General features: G+C 45.6%; 1 protein-coding gene across 1 annotated transcript in view; it reads right to left on the bottom strand.

Moving 5' to 3' along the window:
- Nucleotides 1-3,332: 3,332 nt before the first annotated feature.
- The window catches only part of Heatr6 (HEAT repeat containing 6), a 32,759-nt gene continuing 20,486 nt past the window's right edge, over nucleotides 3,333-15,605 (bottom strand). Inside the window, exons 14-20 of the mRNA XM_057774818.1 lie at nucleotides 15,413-15,499; nucleotides 11,784-11,918; nucleotides 10,878-11,000; nucleotides 10,178-10,302; nucleotides 8,811-8,907; nucleotides 8,126-8,330; nucleotides 3,333-6,415 (exon numbers count right to left, since the gene is read on the bottom strand). Of these exons, the coding sequence (XP_057630801.1) occupies nucleotides 5,844-6,415; nucleotides 8,126-8,330; nucleotides 8,811-8,907; nucleotides 10,178-10,302; nucleotides 10,878-11,000; nucleotides 11,784-11,918; nucleotides 15,413-15,499 (1,344 nt within the window). The 3' untranslated portion in view covers nucleotides 3,333-5,843. The remainder of the gene's footprint in view (nucleotides 6,416-8,125; nucleotides 8,331-8,810; nucleotides 8,908-10,177; nucleotides 10,303-10,877; nucleotides 11,001-11,783; nucleotides 11,919-15,412; nucleotides 15,500-15,605) is intronic.

The following is a 15,605-nucleotide window of genomic DNA, read 5'->3' as shown; positions in this document are numbered from 1 at the left end:
CCAACTCATGTTCTCTACAAGAACACACAGCATTCCACTGCTAAGTCATCTCTCCACCCTTCCTCTTTATTTGCAGAGGGTTTCTGAGTGGAAAAGGATGCTACATTTTACTGTTTTATCATCCACAAAGATGAGCACTCAGTTCTCCTACTGGACACACTAATATGATGCTTACTGATAGAACTGTCTGCAGTCCCACAGTCAGGCCTTACTGCCAGGCTTAGACGAGAGCAGGAGCTCACAGGAGTCTGCCCAGAGATGGGTCCTACCACTGCCCTCCTCTTCTCACCCCGCCCATGGCCACTGTCACCGAGAGCCATGCTGTGGTCCTCTGCTGTGAAAAGAGATGACAAACACATGGGCATTCATGATGGGAGACTCAGCCCCAACTACTGGAGCTGAGTTCCTTTTAGCTAAGCTGGAGGACTGGGGGGACTGGAGGGCTGGGAGGATTGGAGGACTGGAGAACTGGAGGACTGGAAAACTGGAGGACTGGGAGGACTGGAGGACTGGAGAACTGGAGGACTGGGAGGACTGGGAGGACTGGAGAACTGGAGGACTGGGGGGACTGAGAGGACTGGGGGGACTGGGAGGACTGAGAGGACTGGGAGGACTGTGAGGACTGGGAGGACTGAGAGGACTGGGAGAACTGGAAAACTGGAGGACTGGAGAACTGGAGGACTGGGAGGACTGGAAGGACTGGGAGGACTGGAGGACTGAGAGGACTGGGAGGACTGGGAGGACTGGAAAACTGGAGGACTGGAGAACTGGAGGACTGGGAGGACTGGAAGGACTGGGAGGACTGGAGGACTGAGAGGACTGGGAGGACTGGGAGGATTGGAGGACTGGGAGGACTGGAAAACTGGAGGACTGGAGAACTGGAGGACTGGGAGGACTGGAGAACTGGAGGACTGGGAGGACTGGAGGACTGGAGAACTGGAGGACTGGGAGGACTGTGAGGCCTGGAGGGCTGGGGGGATTGGAGGACTGGGAGGATTGGAGGACTGGAGGGCTGGGAGGATTGGAGGACTGGGGGGATTGGAGGACTGGAGGACTGAGAGGACTGGGAGGACTGGGAGGACTGGGAGGACTGAGAGGACTGGAGAACTGGAGGACTGGGAGGACTGGGGGGACTGAGAGGACGGAAGGACTGGGGGGACTGGGAGGACGGGAGGACTGGGGGGACTGGGAGGACTGAGAGGACTGGAGGACTGGGAGGACTGGAGGACTGGGAGGACTGGAGGACTGGGAGGACTGGAGAACTGGAGGACTGGGAGGACTGGGAGGACTGAGAGGACTGGAGAACTGGAGAACTGGGAGGACTGGGCCAAGGAGAGGCTGAGAAGCGACGTCACGTGTTATTAGTCTAATGAATGAAGGCTACTGTACCTCTTTTATTTTTAAATAAAGATTTATTTTTATGTTCTGTGTCAGTGTGTGCCTGATGCTTGCAGAGGCCACAGGAAAGCTCTGGGTCCCCTGGGCCTGGAGTTACAAATGGTTGTGAGCTGGTATGTGGGTCCTGGGAATCAAACTGGGGAACTCTGGATGAGCAACGAATGTTCTTAATTATTTGAATTATCTAGTTCATGTTGGGAGGCTGAAGAAGCTGGACTCTGATGCCAGCAAGGAGTGGCAGGAGCCAGGAGGTTGGGAAGAACAAGGAGGAGGAGAGGGAAGAGGAGGAGAAGACACTCATTCACCAGTCAGACACCTGGTAGGCAGGCAGGTAGGCAGGGCTGTGGAACTCTTTCCCCTCAGCTCTCTGTACCTGGGTTCTGGGAAGAGGCTATCCTCTCTGTGGGAGGGGTTTGAGTGAATTCTCCCTGCTCCACATGGCAAGGTGACAGGATTACCCGTCATTTGCGGTCCTGGGGAATCAATCTCAGCGCCTCACAGAGGGTTGCCAAGCACTGGGCTACACTGGAGTCTGGAATCCACCACTACTCTGCTATTTCTATATTACAGAAAATCCTATGGATGTAGCCTGTGCGGCAGCAGGCTGTACTCACTGCTCCTGCACCAGGTGGCTTGGGAAAGGTGTTGCCTTGTGCTACAGGCCCAGGATGCCCGAGTGAGAATCTGTCCCCTGGAGACAGAAGTGGGGACCCAGACACCTGAAATATCTAGAGGTGATTTTATATTGTCCTCTTTAGGTGAACATTGGGTCCATAGACCCAGAAACCAAAGGGTCACAAAGAAATGTGAAATTTCATTCAAGACAGGAGCAGATCATCAGACGAACTGGTAAGAGCCTGTTTCACAAATATTTTTGCCAGATATACATCGGCAAAAACTCAAAGAACCAGAGAAAGCACAGTCTCTTGCTCTTATGAAAATACGTTAAAGAAGCCGTTGTAAGAATGCATGGGGAGAAAGAAGGGAGTCCCAAGAATGTGAAGAGTCATGGCAGGCCAGGGCAGATTTAACTCGAACCCTGGAGCCCTCTGTGGTAATCCATTTCAAAATCACCCCTACAGAAATGCAAGGTCACAGGATGGTCTATGTGGGCACCTCACATGATGGGGGACCCCTTTAGAGAGGCTAGCCCTCTACCAATGGAACGTGAAGACTTTAGTCAGTGTGAGTGCTATGTTCCCCGACCACTGTCTACACAGCAGTCTGAACCACTGTGACAGAAGAAAAAAAAGCAATTTAGGGGCAAAGGAAAAAATTGTGTGCATGCCCTTCCTTAGGTATGTATTTTAAGCTAAATAACAAGTTTGGTTTCTGTCGTATTCCTCGTGTGTGTGTGTGTGTGTGTGTGCGCACGCGCACACACACACATGCCTGAGGTAGATGTCAGGACTCTTCCTCGATTGGTCTCCATCATATTCACTGAGGCAGAGTATCTCAGCCGAACCCAGAGCTTGCTATGGGGATCCTGTCTCTGCTAGCATCATGCCCACCTGGCTTTCTGGTGGTTTCTAGGGATTCAGACTTTAGTTCTCACGCTTGCACAAGCGCTTTTACCTGTGAGCCTGTCTCCCCAGTCTCTGTCGGGTATTTTTATTTGTTGAGACAGGTTCTCACGGGTCCTAAAGTCCTGGCCCTCCTGCCTTAGCCTCCTCAGTGTGGGGGTCTCAGCTGTGGACACCACAGCCAACGTCACTTTAGATTTCGGAGGCAGGGTCTTGCTATATATATAGCCCAGGTTGGCCTCAAGCTCGTCATTCTTCTACCTCAGCCTCCAGAGTGCGGGATTACAGAAATGTGCAACCATACCTAGCTTCAGTCTCAATAATTAAACATTATTGCCAGAACTAAATCTCTGCATCTTTTTTTTTTTTTTTTTTTTTTTTTTGCCTAAATGGCTAGCTTTTGTCATAAAGAAAGTAAACTCTATAGAGTTGCTTCAATGCCCATCATCTTCTCTGAAGTATATTGGTGCTGTCAGGAGCAGACATGTCTCATTGTCATGAAAAGCCTTAAACATAATAAATACCACATTCTGTAGGTCTTTGAAGACCATCTATCTAAATGTTTATGACCATAAAAACATGTCTAACATGACTGTAAGTTTGACTATTATAGATGACTATTAATTTATATTTAATTATACAATATATTTTTAAATGAGCTGCACAGACATAACACCACAAACAAGAGTAAAAATATACATACAGTATAACAAAATTAACATTAAACTTGTATCAATATACAAAAATGCATATCAATGTAAAATATTTAAGACTAGTAGTTTCTTTTCTATTAAAAGTAGATTCAATAATCTACCTTTTTATCCTATCACTTCTATATCTCCCCTTTTTATTTTCAGAAAGAGATCTTTGAATCTAATCTCTTTTGTTCAGCTTTTTTCCTAACCATTACCAATAACGATTGTAGCCAACCCCCCTTAAATGATAATAAATATCCATAACCCATCTTTTGGGAATGTGGGTGTTGTTCTCTAAACTACTTCCTATTGTTTGGGGGCCCTGGTAATCTTTAGGGGAAGCTTGAGAAAATCAGGATAATTGTTAAGTCTTCTCTAGAGTATTCTGTGAGGATGGATCATTTCAGGCAGCAGTCTTGAAGCTGTTCTGGATGCTGGATCACCTGGGCCATCTGTTTTTATTGATGTCCAGTCCCTTTGGTTTAAAAATATGTAAACCTTAAAAGGTAACTTATCTATCTGCATTAATACAAGTACAGACTGCGCATTGTATATAGTCCACCAAAGACTAAATTTTGTTTTATGTTTGAGCAGGTAAAATATGCATCATGTGTCTTGTAGTTCTTTTAGGTTTATTTCTTTATGTCTGTAATCAGAATTTCAGGGGGGTCTTCCCCAATCAAGCCTGATCCATACCAAGTTAGAATGATCCCACAGCCTCTCATTTCCTGTGGAAATAAAAGGAAAACGTCCTCTCCAAAGTATCATGTTGTTTGACTTCCTTTTAAAAGTCAAGACATTTAAAAATATATATAGATTGGTTTAATCCAGTAGTTTTCATTATCCAATGTCTCCTAGCAGCCAAAAAATTTAAAGACAACACAGTAACATATAGGATCCAGACTCTGTATTTTCCATTTTTACGTGGCCTATTTCTTTTATATTACTTTACTCCCTTTTTAAGGACTTTACAATTATTTTAAAACTATATATTTCTTTTTCTTTTTAAGGCGGGGTTTCTCTGTGTAACAGCCCTAGCTGACATGGAACTAGCTCTGTAGACCAGGTTGGCTTCAAACTCACAGAGATCCTCCTGCCTCTGCCTCCCAAGTGCTGGGATTAAAGGTGTGCGCCAACACCTACCATACCTTCTTCTCCCAAGCCTACATATATTTTAAAACACGCCGTAACCCATTCAGAGTTTATTTTCCTCGTCTGAATCTGTCTTTACTGTGTCTCTGTCTTTTTCCTGACGGCATGAGCACTTTCTGTATGTGGCTAGTATGAGAGAATGCAGGAACGCCATGCAGCTTTATGCCATGGTGCACTGGCAGTTCAAGTCCATAGGCAGCAGCCAGGAGAAATGTCCCTGTGCTGTGGCCAGCATGAAAGACATGAGACTAGGAAGCTGCTCTTGGCTCTGTTTTAGAAACCCTTTTCAATGCTTTCTCAGGTTTTATATAGAATTTTTTGTTTGTTTTTGCTTTTTTGAGGTTTCTGCGTAGCTTTGGAGCCTGTCCTGGAACTCACTCTGTAGACCAGGCTGGCTTCAGACTCACAGAGATCCGCATGTCTCTGCCAAGTGCTGAGATTAAAGGTGTGCACCACCACTGCCCATTTATGTGGAAATTCTTGCCTAACATTTGGGTGCCATTTGTAGACAGAAGTTTCTATCCCATCAGCAGCTCCCAAATAAACACACTGAAGCTTATATTAATTATAAATGCTCGGCCGATAGCTCAGGCTTACTAGTAACTAGTTCTTACAAGTTAAATTAACCCATTTCTATTAATCTATTGCCACGTGGCTTGTGACCTCATTTTCTACATGTCTGGACTCCTAGGTGGCCGGCTGGTGTCTCCTCTGGCTCCGCCCTTTTTCCTCCCAGCATTCTTAGTTTGGCTGTCCTGCCTATACTTCCTGCCTGGCTACTGGCCAGTCAGTTCTTTAGTAACCAATGAGAGTAATATATATTCACAGTGGACAGAATTATTCCACAGCGACCTCAGTTTTTTGGGTCCACACTACATGTACCCTGACTCCTCCTATCTTGGTTATTACAACTCTCCAAAGTGGCTTAGCCCTTTGAGAAAAGTTAAATAGTCACTAATCCATTCTAAATAAATGCGAACCGGATGTTCCTGCCCTAGAATAACACTCCATGTATCAAATGCACAAGCTCAGTCTCTGATTCCCATTTGTGACATGTGAACTGAGGGTGGAAAAGTCACTGATCTGATGACGCAAGGAGTGCCACTTGTCCTCCTGAGGAGTCACAATGAACAGCCAGGATGTCTTCTAAGAAGGCCACAATGACCCTCGTAGCTGTGTCTCCAGCCGGTGTCTGCACACTTTGTATGTGCGTCAGGGCCACTCTGACCATCTGGTCTCTCTCCTGCGGGGTGTGGACTGCACCAGGATCATCTCCCTCTGCTCCTGATTTTAAGAACTGCAGGACGTAGGACTGGATCATATCCCCATTCAGCTCAAGAGTTTCTAGAATGCAGGGGAGGTCGGAGGCACTGGCTAGACTCAAGAGGTGAAGCAGCGCCTGGCAGATGTGGGTCCGTAGGCTGGCACAGTACTTGAATTCCAGAAAGTCTGTGGTGTCCTCACTCTTCTGCAAGGCAGTGACCAATGCATTCCAGATCTGAGCAAACTGTTCTAGGGACCCGTACTGCGCTCTCTTGCCTGGGATGGAAAGGGCTGCGGCAGATCTGATGCGCACTTTGAAGTTCTTGCATGACATCACAACTGATGTCAGGGCCTTGTAGGCCTGGGAGGTCCATGGAGCTGACCCTAGGAAGAATTCACAGTCACTGAAACTAGAAAAGGCTTAGAGTTAGACAGGGTGAGCAGGGGAGGGGTGGAGAAGCATGTATTTTATGTTTACTCCACTCTCATCATGGCCCCCACATGGTGGTCTGAGGAAGAATGGCCCCACTGGCTCATATATTCTTAGTCATCAGGGAGTAGCCCTGTTTGAGAGAATTGGACAAAGTGTGTCACTTGGGATGGGCTTTGAGGTTCCCAAAGCCCATGTCAGGCCCAGCCTCTCTCTCTGCTTGTGGATCAGGACGTAGCTCTCAGTTACTGCTCCAGCACCACGAGTGCCACCATGATCCTGCCATGAGGACAAGGGACTAAACCTCTGAAACTGTAAGCCAGCCCCCGACTAAATGTTTTTCTTTATAAGAGTTGTGGTGGGCATCATGTCTCTTCACAGCAATAGAACAGAGACCAAGGCTCCTCATAGGAGCAGGGCAGCGAAAGTCAACCTGTGGGATCCCAGGTAAGGGATCAAATACTGATCTCTGGTCTCCTGCTTTCCCTAGACAAGCCTGAAGCATGATCAAAGCCTCTGCTACCCAAATAGGATTTTATCTGTCCAAAGGGGCAAAGCTTGGTGGGAAACGCATGGATGGAACTGCACCCAAACTGCTCGTGGCAGTGCAGGGCTGCACATGTATGAAACAGCCCTCTTCCTGCTAGCAAAAGGAGTATTCCCTCCCCAGATAGCACCAGGCACTGACTCGCTGCAGCACACTGTGCATTTATTGTTAAGACATAAGAACATTTCTAATGTCAAGAATATGAAGCTTGCATGGTCTTTTCCCCATTTCTGTGCCCCCAGCCCCTCCCCCAATAGCATGCTTTCCACCCCCTCAGAGGTGCTGCTAGACACTCTGGCTTGACTGTCTCACTCCTCAAGATGGATGGCAGTTCTCTCCGTCTGTCCCCTTCTTTGCTGCCCACCCTCCAAGAGAAACAGATTCTCTCTATTCCGTGAATGCCAGTGCCACCCACAAGGGCCTCGGGTCTCAGTGTCCCGCTGTTCCTGCTCCATTCTTACATGCATCCTCATAGCTCTGCAGCCCCCAGGCAACTTCTCCACTGTCTCCCAGGCTCTGCTTTGCCTGGACAGCCCCTCACATGCTGCTTACTCTGCTGGCCCTCGTGGTTGTCCCTTAGCTCTCCAGTCCTATCAGAGGCAGAGATGTAGGGCCAGTGCTGGCATCCCCAGTGGCTAGGGTCTATGCCCAGAAGAAACTATTAGCCCAAGATGACTTGTTAAGCAAGGTTCATGGGACAGTATGAAGGGGAAAGAAGCCCTGAGCTTCTAGTTCTGAACCCACAACTTGTGAGATTTGAACCTGTGCTCTCTGTGCCAGCAGTGACACGGTAGATTTGGACACTTTCCTTCCCATCTTTTCTCCTAAGTACTTAATGAGAGGACATTGTAGAAACGAGTTAATATCCTGCTTTAGTTTAACATATGAAGAAGTATTTTCTCAGATTATAAAAAAGATTTTTGTAAATATACTTTAAAAATGGCAATAAAACACCTCATCAAACACACACACCCAATGGCGTATTTTATCATTCCACTAAACTTGATTCCTGTAGTTTTCTAGTTATGTGACAAAAACCATCATTGTTAACAACAGCACAGACGGTGCATGCTTTCTGAAGAACTCTGGACAGGCTGAGAGAGGGAAAACATCTTACCAAGTGGCAGAGCAGGGTTTTTAAAAACATTTCCAATCGCGTAGCAAGCATTCCATCGGACTTTCATGGCAGCCTCGTTTACAACAGTAGAAATCAGAGCCTGGATAGACTCCTCGATGATTTCAGCAAACCTGGGTCTCTCTATGTGAGACGGTTGTAGAAAATGAAGCAAATTCCCAAGGGCCCGGACTGCGTTGCTTTTGACCTAGAACAAAACATAAAAGGCCTTAGAGTTAATTTGCTAGAGATGTTTCAGACAATATAAATTCTACTTTAAGAAAGACCCTCCATGTCTTAAAGCAAGAGAATAAACGAGACATGAACCCTGTGAGGGTGTGAGTCCTTGGAACTGTGCATGCTCACCTGACCCATGTCTGAGCCCATGCTTTTTAAATGGACCATGTAATAGGCACATGCAAGCTTTATCTTTCTTACTTATCAATTCTACTTAAGGATTTATTCTCTTTCTTTTCAAATAACAGATAAGCATGAACATATCATGCAGTAGATAATGAGAGAGTGCTGGTACTTTCTATGGGACATAAGGCAGTAGAATAAACTGTACGAGTATGGCATGGACAGCACTCCCCTGAGTGCCTGTGGACACAGGATGGTTTAGAACCATCAGGCCACCCTGCTGGAGCAGCACAGTTGCAAGTGTGCACCCTTAACGTCTTGTGTGTACCTTGTCTTTGTCCGTGGAGGCTTGTATCGCAGACTGCAACATTTTCAAGAGCAGGAGCCCAGAGAACTCATCCTGAAAACTTGGATCTGGCGTGTCCCTGTCCCACCCAAGGCACATGGCAGGGTAAGAAAAAGAAATACCACTTAAATGTGTGCACACAAAGATACAGTCACCAAGTGTATGAGGGTAAAAACGTCAGGAAAACAGCCCAACAGACCTTTTCAGATTACACTGAGAACTCACACATCTCTTTGTTTGTTTCTTTGTTTTTGAGACAGGGACTCATTATAGGGCTTAGGCTGGACTGGAACTTGGTATGAAACTTAGGTTGACTTCAAATTTGTGATCCCCCTGCCTCAGCCTCCTGAGTGCTGGGATTATAGGTACATGCCATCACACCTAGGTTTCAATGGCAGTTCCCCATTTAAGACTGTAACCACAGGGGAACATCTCAAGATGGACATTTTATGCCCGGAAATATTCACTGCATATAGACGCCCACAAGCCTAAGTAGAACAACCATTCAAGAAGAGGATGGGTCAGGATGCGTCCTGTGGTGGAACTGTGTATCGTGTGTTTATTAAACATCCAGTGCAGAGAATGTCTGTGCGCTACACATGCTTCTTATGCAGAAGCAGGTGACAGAAAGTACAGCAGCAGCCACCCTAGGGAAGTGACGGTGTTGCAGAAAGGAGGCAGATTTTACACTACATACCCCTTATGCTCTTCTAGTTCTTTTGACCTATGACTCTATTCCTTAAAAAATACAAACTGCTTTCTCCAGTAGAATGCCACTGGGTATCAGGTATACCCCTGGGCAGGCTCCACGTTCAGGAGTAGCTGGTGACACAAAACAGACTCCATGGGGTTTGGGGGCGTAATTTCTGTCTTATTGGGTTTTTTTTTTTTTGATCTTTATTGAGAGAGAGAGAGAGAAAACAAGCATGAAGTTGGGTGGATAGGGAGGAAGGGAAATCTAGAAGTTGTATTAAGGGAAATATGATTATATATTATATGTAAAAAATTTAATAAACAAATAAACAAACAAAAGACTTTTGTGTCCAAAGAGCAGGGTATGTGTTACTAAGGTTTCAGATTTCTACTGTGATATTTTTTATAATGTGGGTATACGCTTATGTTAGCACATGGTATTTTTGAATATATATATACTGTTAATGAATCATATGTATCTGAATACACAGTAAGAACCAACTAGATTTATTGCTTAAAGGAATATTAAAACAAAGTAGTAAAGCTGTTGGTATGACATGGGGGAACTCTTGCTAATTCTTTCACAGTAAGGAGGAAAGACCCCTTTCAGAGCTCTGAAACAGTGCCGCCCTTGGAAAGCAGGCTGAGTCACTTACATGTTGATGATGAGAGTGTCTGTCAGATTGCCCAGGGACCAGGCTGCTTTGGCACGCACGTTTAATGACTTATCTTGAAGTGACATCAATATAGCATTTGCTGTGTCTGCTACAAATATGACGTCCTGTACAACAAAGCAGGCTGTATCACTCAGGGAGTTCACGCTGCTGCCGCTGAACTTTTCACAGAAAGCTGTGAGCCTTTATAATAGTTTTGATTTAGAAACCAAATTTATCTATGGAATTGACATGAACCTGTGAGTTACCTGTGCGTTCTGTGCTTGGGTTGTCTCCACCCCCGGCAACAATGTTCTGATAGTGAAGGCATTGCCCAAACACATTGTCTACACTACACACCCTTCCCACGGATGAACGTCACAGAAGGAATAAAGGAAAACTTCACTGCCTTCTTAGAAAAATGGGTATTAGCTTTCTCAATCATTACTCCCATGTGTGTAATGTCCTCTTTTTCATCTTTAGTTAATCACTCATTAATTAAACATTTGCTGTACACTACAGTCCCAGGCAGTGTGTCAAATAATTAACAAATGAAGCACGGGTACTGCACGTTGTAATAGCAATTAAGGAATCTGATTACACAGCGGGCTTCCTTCACCACTCAATGCGGAAGCTATATGCCCACAAATCCGCTGGTGGTAAAGGCTCTAAGGAAACAGGGGCAAGCCAGGCTCACTCTCACCTGTCTGAGGCAGGGGAAAAGCACATAGACACCAAGGGCCCTGGAGGTCGCAGCTTTCACTAAATGGTTCTTGCTGTCGTTCAGGCCGAGCAACATTGTAATACACAAAATCTGCTTGTCATTCTGCAGAGAAGGTTCACAAAAGGAGAAGTCAGACAGAATCACTGCGAGCCAAAGTCTGCCACAAGTAACTGAGCACTGTGACCCTCAGCTGACCACAGGGCAGGTGCCTGGACACTGGGGCAGCTATCTGAGGCATGATTTTGGGCAAGATACGTACAGCATCTCATCACATTGCATGTATGTGTAACGACTATGTAACAAGGTCATTTTTATCCTTGGCTCTTTTAGAAGGAGCCGCCTCCTTTAGAAAAGCTAATTTACATAGCTAAGAACAGATCAAAAGCCACTGAGGGATAAAGAACAGGAGCAGAATTACATGCTTGTGTACCCCAAATCAGACACGAAATCCTCACCTAAAGCGGTGGGATTGGGAGGTGACAGGCTAAGCGAATACCCCATGTGGAGACCTTAACCCAAGTATTTTCACACACTGGCTTCTCACGTGACTCCCCTGTGAAGTGCATCATACAAAGCTTTAGAGAAATTCAAGGAGTCAAAGAGCTGGGGTGGAAAGGCAAGGATGCGGAGCCAAGACTTTTAACTCGGGACACCAAGTGCTTCCTTCGGAAATCTCATCAGAGCCGTGTCGCTCACACCCACACCTGCCTTCTAAGGCAGAAGCAAGGCTTTCCTGGGGGAGTGGACGGCAATGCTCTCACGGTAAACTCAACAGAAAACAGTTCTTTTTTCTAGAGAAGAGGTTAAAAGATTTCAAAACAGAATCACACTGGAGCCCTGCTGCCCAGGATATGGTCCAAGAGTGAGGACATGAGGTTAGGTTACCGGCAGACTGCTGAAGGCCTCTGGCAAGATAGAAGACAGGGCGTCACAGGCGCTCGCTTGCAGAGTTGGGTGCTCTGAACTCTGTAGGGCGCGGGGCAAAGGACCATTCAACATCATAGTCCAGAACATCACCACCTAGAACAGAGGCACAGTTGGAACCACAGCACAGCACCCACAGCACAGAACCCGTTGAAGCCATGCCCATCGGGTGTAGCCTTGGAGAGGAAACATTTTCTGTAGTAGCTTTTTACAGGTGTTTTCACTGGGCATCTTCCACGGTGATGGAAACAACTTCTGAAATAACTAGCCAGACCCAGTAGGGCACACAGTGTAATCAAGGTGACAGCAGCAGTGATGGTGATGATGGTGATGATGGTGGTGATGATGGTGGTGGTGATGGTGGTGGTGATGGTGGTGATGATGGTGGTGGTGATGGTGGTGGTGATAATGATGGTGGAAAAACAGCAGAAGGAGCTATTTCGCGGAGGTTATCATAGGCCAGGCATTATTCTAAGTGACTGCCATACATCAACCCATTTTAATCCTCAGCACAACTAAGTGAAGTCTATACCACTACCACAATTTCTACCAAGAAAACAGGCACAAAATACATTGTAATATGCTAGTCAGCAGCAAGGTCACTGAGAATCCGGATGCGCCGCCATCTTGCTGGGTTCTTTCAATGTGACCCTGTTTGGGGCACATGTGCACATCAGTCATCAGGATCAGGGGGAGAGCTGGAGCTGTTTCCTATCCCTTCCTGTCTGTAGTACTGCCTGGTGACTTCATCTGTGCAAGCCTTAACGCCTCTTCAACCACACCGGCAAAGACATCTACCCTGAAGTCTACAGTAAGACGTGACATTGTGCTGAGGTCCTGGCACCAGGACAGGCTAGCTCTCAACTTGAGAAGCAGGCTCTGCTGTAGGCACTTTGAAGACTCATTCCTTAGCCCTCAGGAGGGTGTCAAGTTGACATGGCCCTGCCATTCCAATTCCTGACCAGCAGAGACTGCAGAGAACAAATGTTCATTGTCTAAAGATGCTACGCGCTTAGGGCTACTCTTGTGCTTGACTAATGCCAGGTAAGACAGAAAGTCTGTCTTCTCTCTAGGGGAGGCAATAATAAAGTTGTGAGCAGTTAAGAGGCTTGCCCACAGAGACGGGAAAGAAGGTTAATATCACTTGCTGCTCTTCCAGAGTTCTTGAGTTCAATTCCCAGCAACCATATGGTGGCTCACAACCATCTGTAATGGGATTGATGCCCTCTTCTGGTATGCAGGCATACATGCAGATACAGTACTCATATACATAAAATAAATCCAAAAAAATTATTAAAAAAAGAAAAAAGAGGCTTGCACACAGCAACTTGTCTAGCAAGTGGGGAAATCTGGATTCCCATCCAAGTCTACCTGATGTCCAAACTCACTCCATCTCCTTGCACGTGGTTCTATGAAAGCTCGAGTTGCTGTCTTGGAAAGGAGTTTGGGTATTTAATTCACAGCAAAGATGATGGACGTGTAAACAGCAAAGAGAAGGCAGGATGAGGAGGTCACAGGGAGAAAGCTTCACCAACACTGAGTTCATTTGGGTTTTGACACCAAGTAGAGAACATTTTGTGGGATTATATTTCTCATCCAGAGAAGTGGCAGTGTAGGGTGCGACAGAAGCAGCCTGACCATAGATTTCCCTTTTTAAACTCTCTATATACACATACATGGGAAGGACAAACCTGGCTGTCATCTTTAGGAACACTGGTCACCTCCTTTGAGATAGTTTCTTATTGGCTTGCAGTGCCCCAGGGATTCTCTTGGCCCTCCTTCCCAGCACTGGGATGAGCACCTGCCACCATACCCAGCAACTTTTTTGACATGGGTTCTGGGGATTGAACAAGCCTTTTATCAATGAGTGCTCGCTCTCCCCACTTCCCTTTTGTTCAACTTTTGGTAGGAACCATACAGCGAGAAGTGAGCAGATTAAAGAAATTCTATTCACTGGGCACGAGCATCTTCCCATTTTAAGCTTCTTTAAAAAGAATTGGTTTGTGAATTAAGGATTGTTATTCCTGTTCACAGTAGCAATGTAAGCTCATAAACACACGCCCACTGAACGATGCTTCCCAGACCTGGTTCCCTGCCTTCTCAGTCACACTCCCTGCCTTTCCCCACAATTCTAGTTTGTGTCTTGAGCAGGGAGAATAACCAAATTAAGCTTTCTTCAAGCAAACACCGGATTTATCATTGCTGGTTGGTTGTATAAATAACCGTGCTACATACTGAACTGCACCCTATTCTGGTAGTTTCATGTTATGCTAGATTACACATTGGGTTCCTTTTAAAGAAACATTAGCGTGCACATGTATACTGAAGTGCACTTCACAACAGCCAAGATATGGAAACAACCTAAGTGTCCATCAACTGGTAATATAAAGAAAACGTGGTATATAATATAATATATATATATACACACACACATACACACACACACATATATATACACACACAATCACAAGAGATTCAGCTTCAAAAAAGAATGCAATTCTCTCACTGACTGCAACATGAATGAAGATAATTATATTAAGTGAAATAAGCCAAGCATGGAAATATAAAAAAATCCACACACAGTATCTTTAATTCTTGGAGCCTGTACAAGTTAATCTCACAGGAGTTGAGAGTAGTGGGTGTCTACGAGGCTTCATCAACAGGTAGCAGGTTACAGTTCAGTAGGAATAAGAAGTCCTGGGTCTGGTGAGATGGCCCAGCAGGTATAAAGATACTTGCTGTACAAGCCTGGTGACCTGTGTTTAATCTCTGCAACCCACATAAAGGTGAAAAGAGAGAACCAACTTCACAAATTATCTTCTAACCTCCACATGTGGCACTGGTATATCCAGTAATAAACAATTTTAATAAAAAAGTTAAAAAGTTCTGTTGTGCTATTCTGGTGTAGGAGGTCCTTCTGTTTATGTGTTGCTTTCATTGGTTAATGAATAAAGAAACAGCCTTGGCCTGATAGGGCAGAACTTAGGTAGAGGACAGAACTGAATGCTGGGAGGAAAAAGGGCAGAGAGAAAGAGAAGCCATGGATCCTCCACCTGAGATGGATGCTGGTTAGAATCTCTGGTAAGCCACTGCTACATGGCGATATACAGATTAATAGAAATGGGTTAAATCAAGATGTGAGACTTAGTCAATAAGAGGCTAGAGCAAATAGGCCAAGCAGTGTTTTAATTAATTCAGTTTCTGTGTGGTTATTTCGGGGCTAAGCTAACCGGGCAGCCAGGACGAACAAGCGGGCCCTCCTCCTACAACACTATTCCACAACAGGAACACCATGGTTTGTTCTAAATTTTATTTTTTATTATTAGTAGTAGTGTGCACATGTATGGCGTTTGTGGACACATCTGTCAAGGTGCACATGTGGACATGAGAGGAAAACCTTGCAGAATTGGTTCTTTATGTGGGTTCTAGGGATCACACTTAGGTTGTCGGGTTTGCATCCTTGGGTGGCAAGCACCATGGTTTTTAACACTGGAAGAAATGATATCATCTGCTCCACTTTATTACTGAGCCTCAAACTAAAAGCACACTAGAGCATGCGGAGAGAACACTGGGAAGGGAGGTATGCTCACCACACTGATGGGCACTCTCTGCTCAGGAGCTGTGCTGGAATCAGGCTTATACTGCTGTATCAAGCCTGTACCCAGTTCTTCCAGAAGCTGCCAAGACACAAAAAATGAGCTGTCACTGTAGAGGCCATGAATACCATGCCTTCAGTTTGGAGAAATCTCAAATCAACAGGAAAAAATTGTTTCTTTTTCCTTC

The sequence above is a fragment of the Chionomys nivalis genome, chromosome 7 (genome assembly GCF_950005125.1).
Source record: "Chionomys nivalis chromosome 7, mChiNiv1.1, whole genome shotgun sequence".
NCBI classification, from domain to species: Eukaryota; Metazoa; Chordata; class Mammalia; order Rodentia; family Cricetidae; genus Chionomys; species Chionomys nivalis.
Note: the sequence above shows the minus strand (reverse complement) of the source record. Positions and strands in the feature narration are given on the sequence as shown.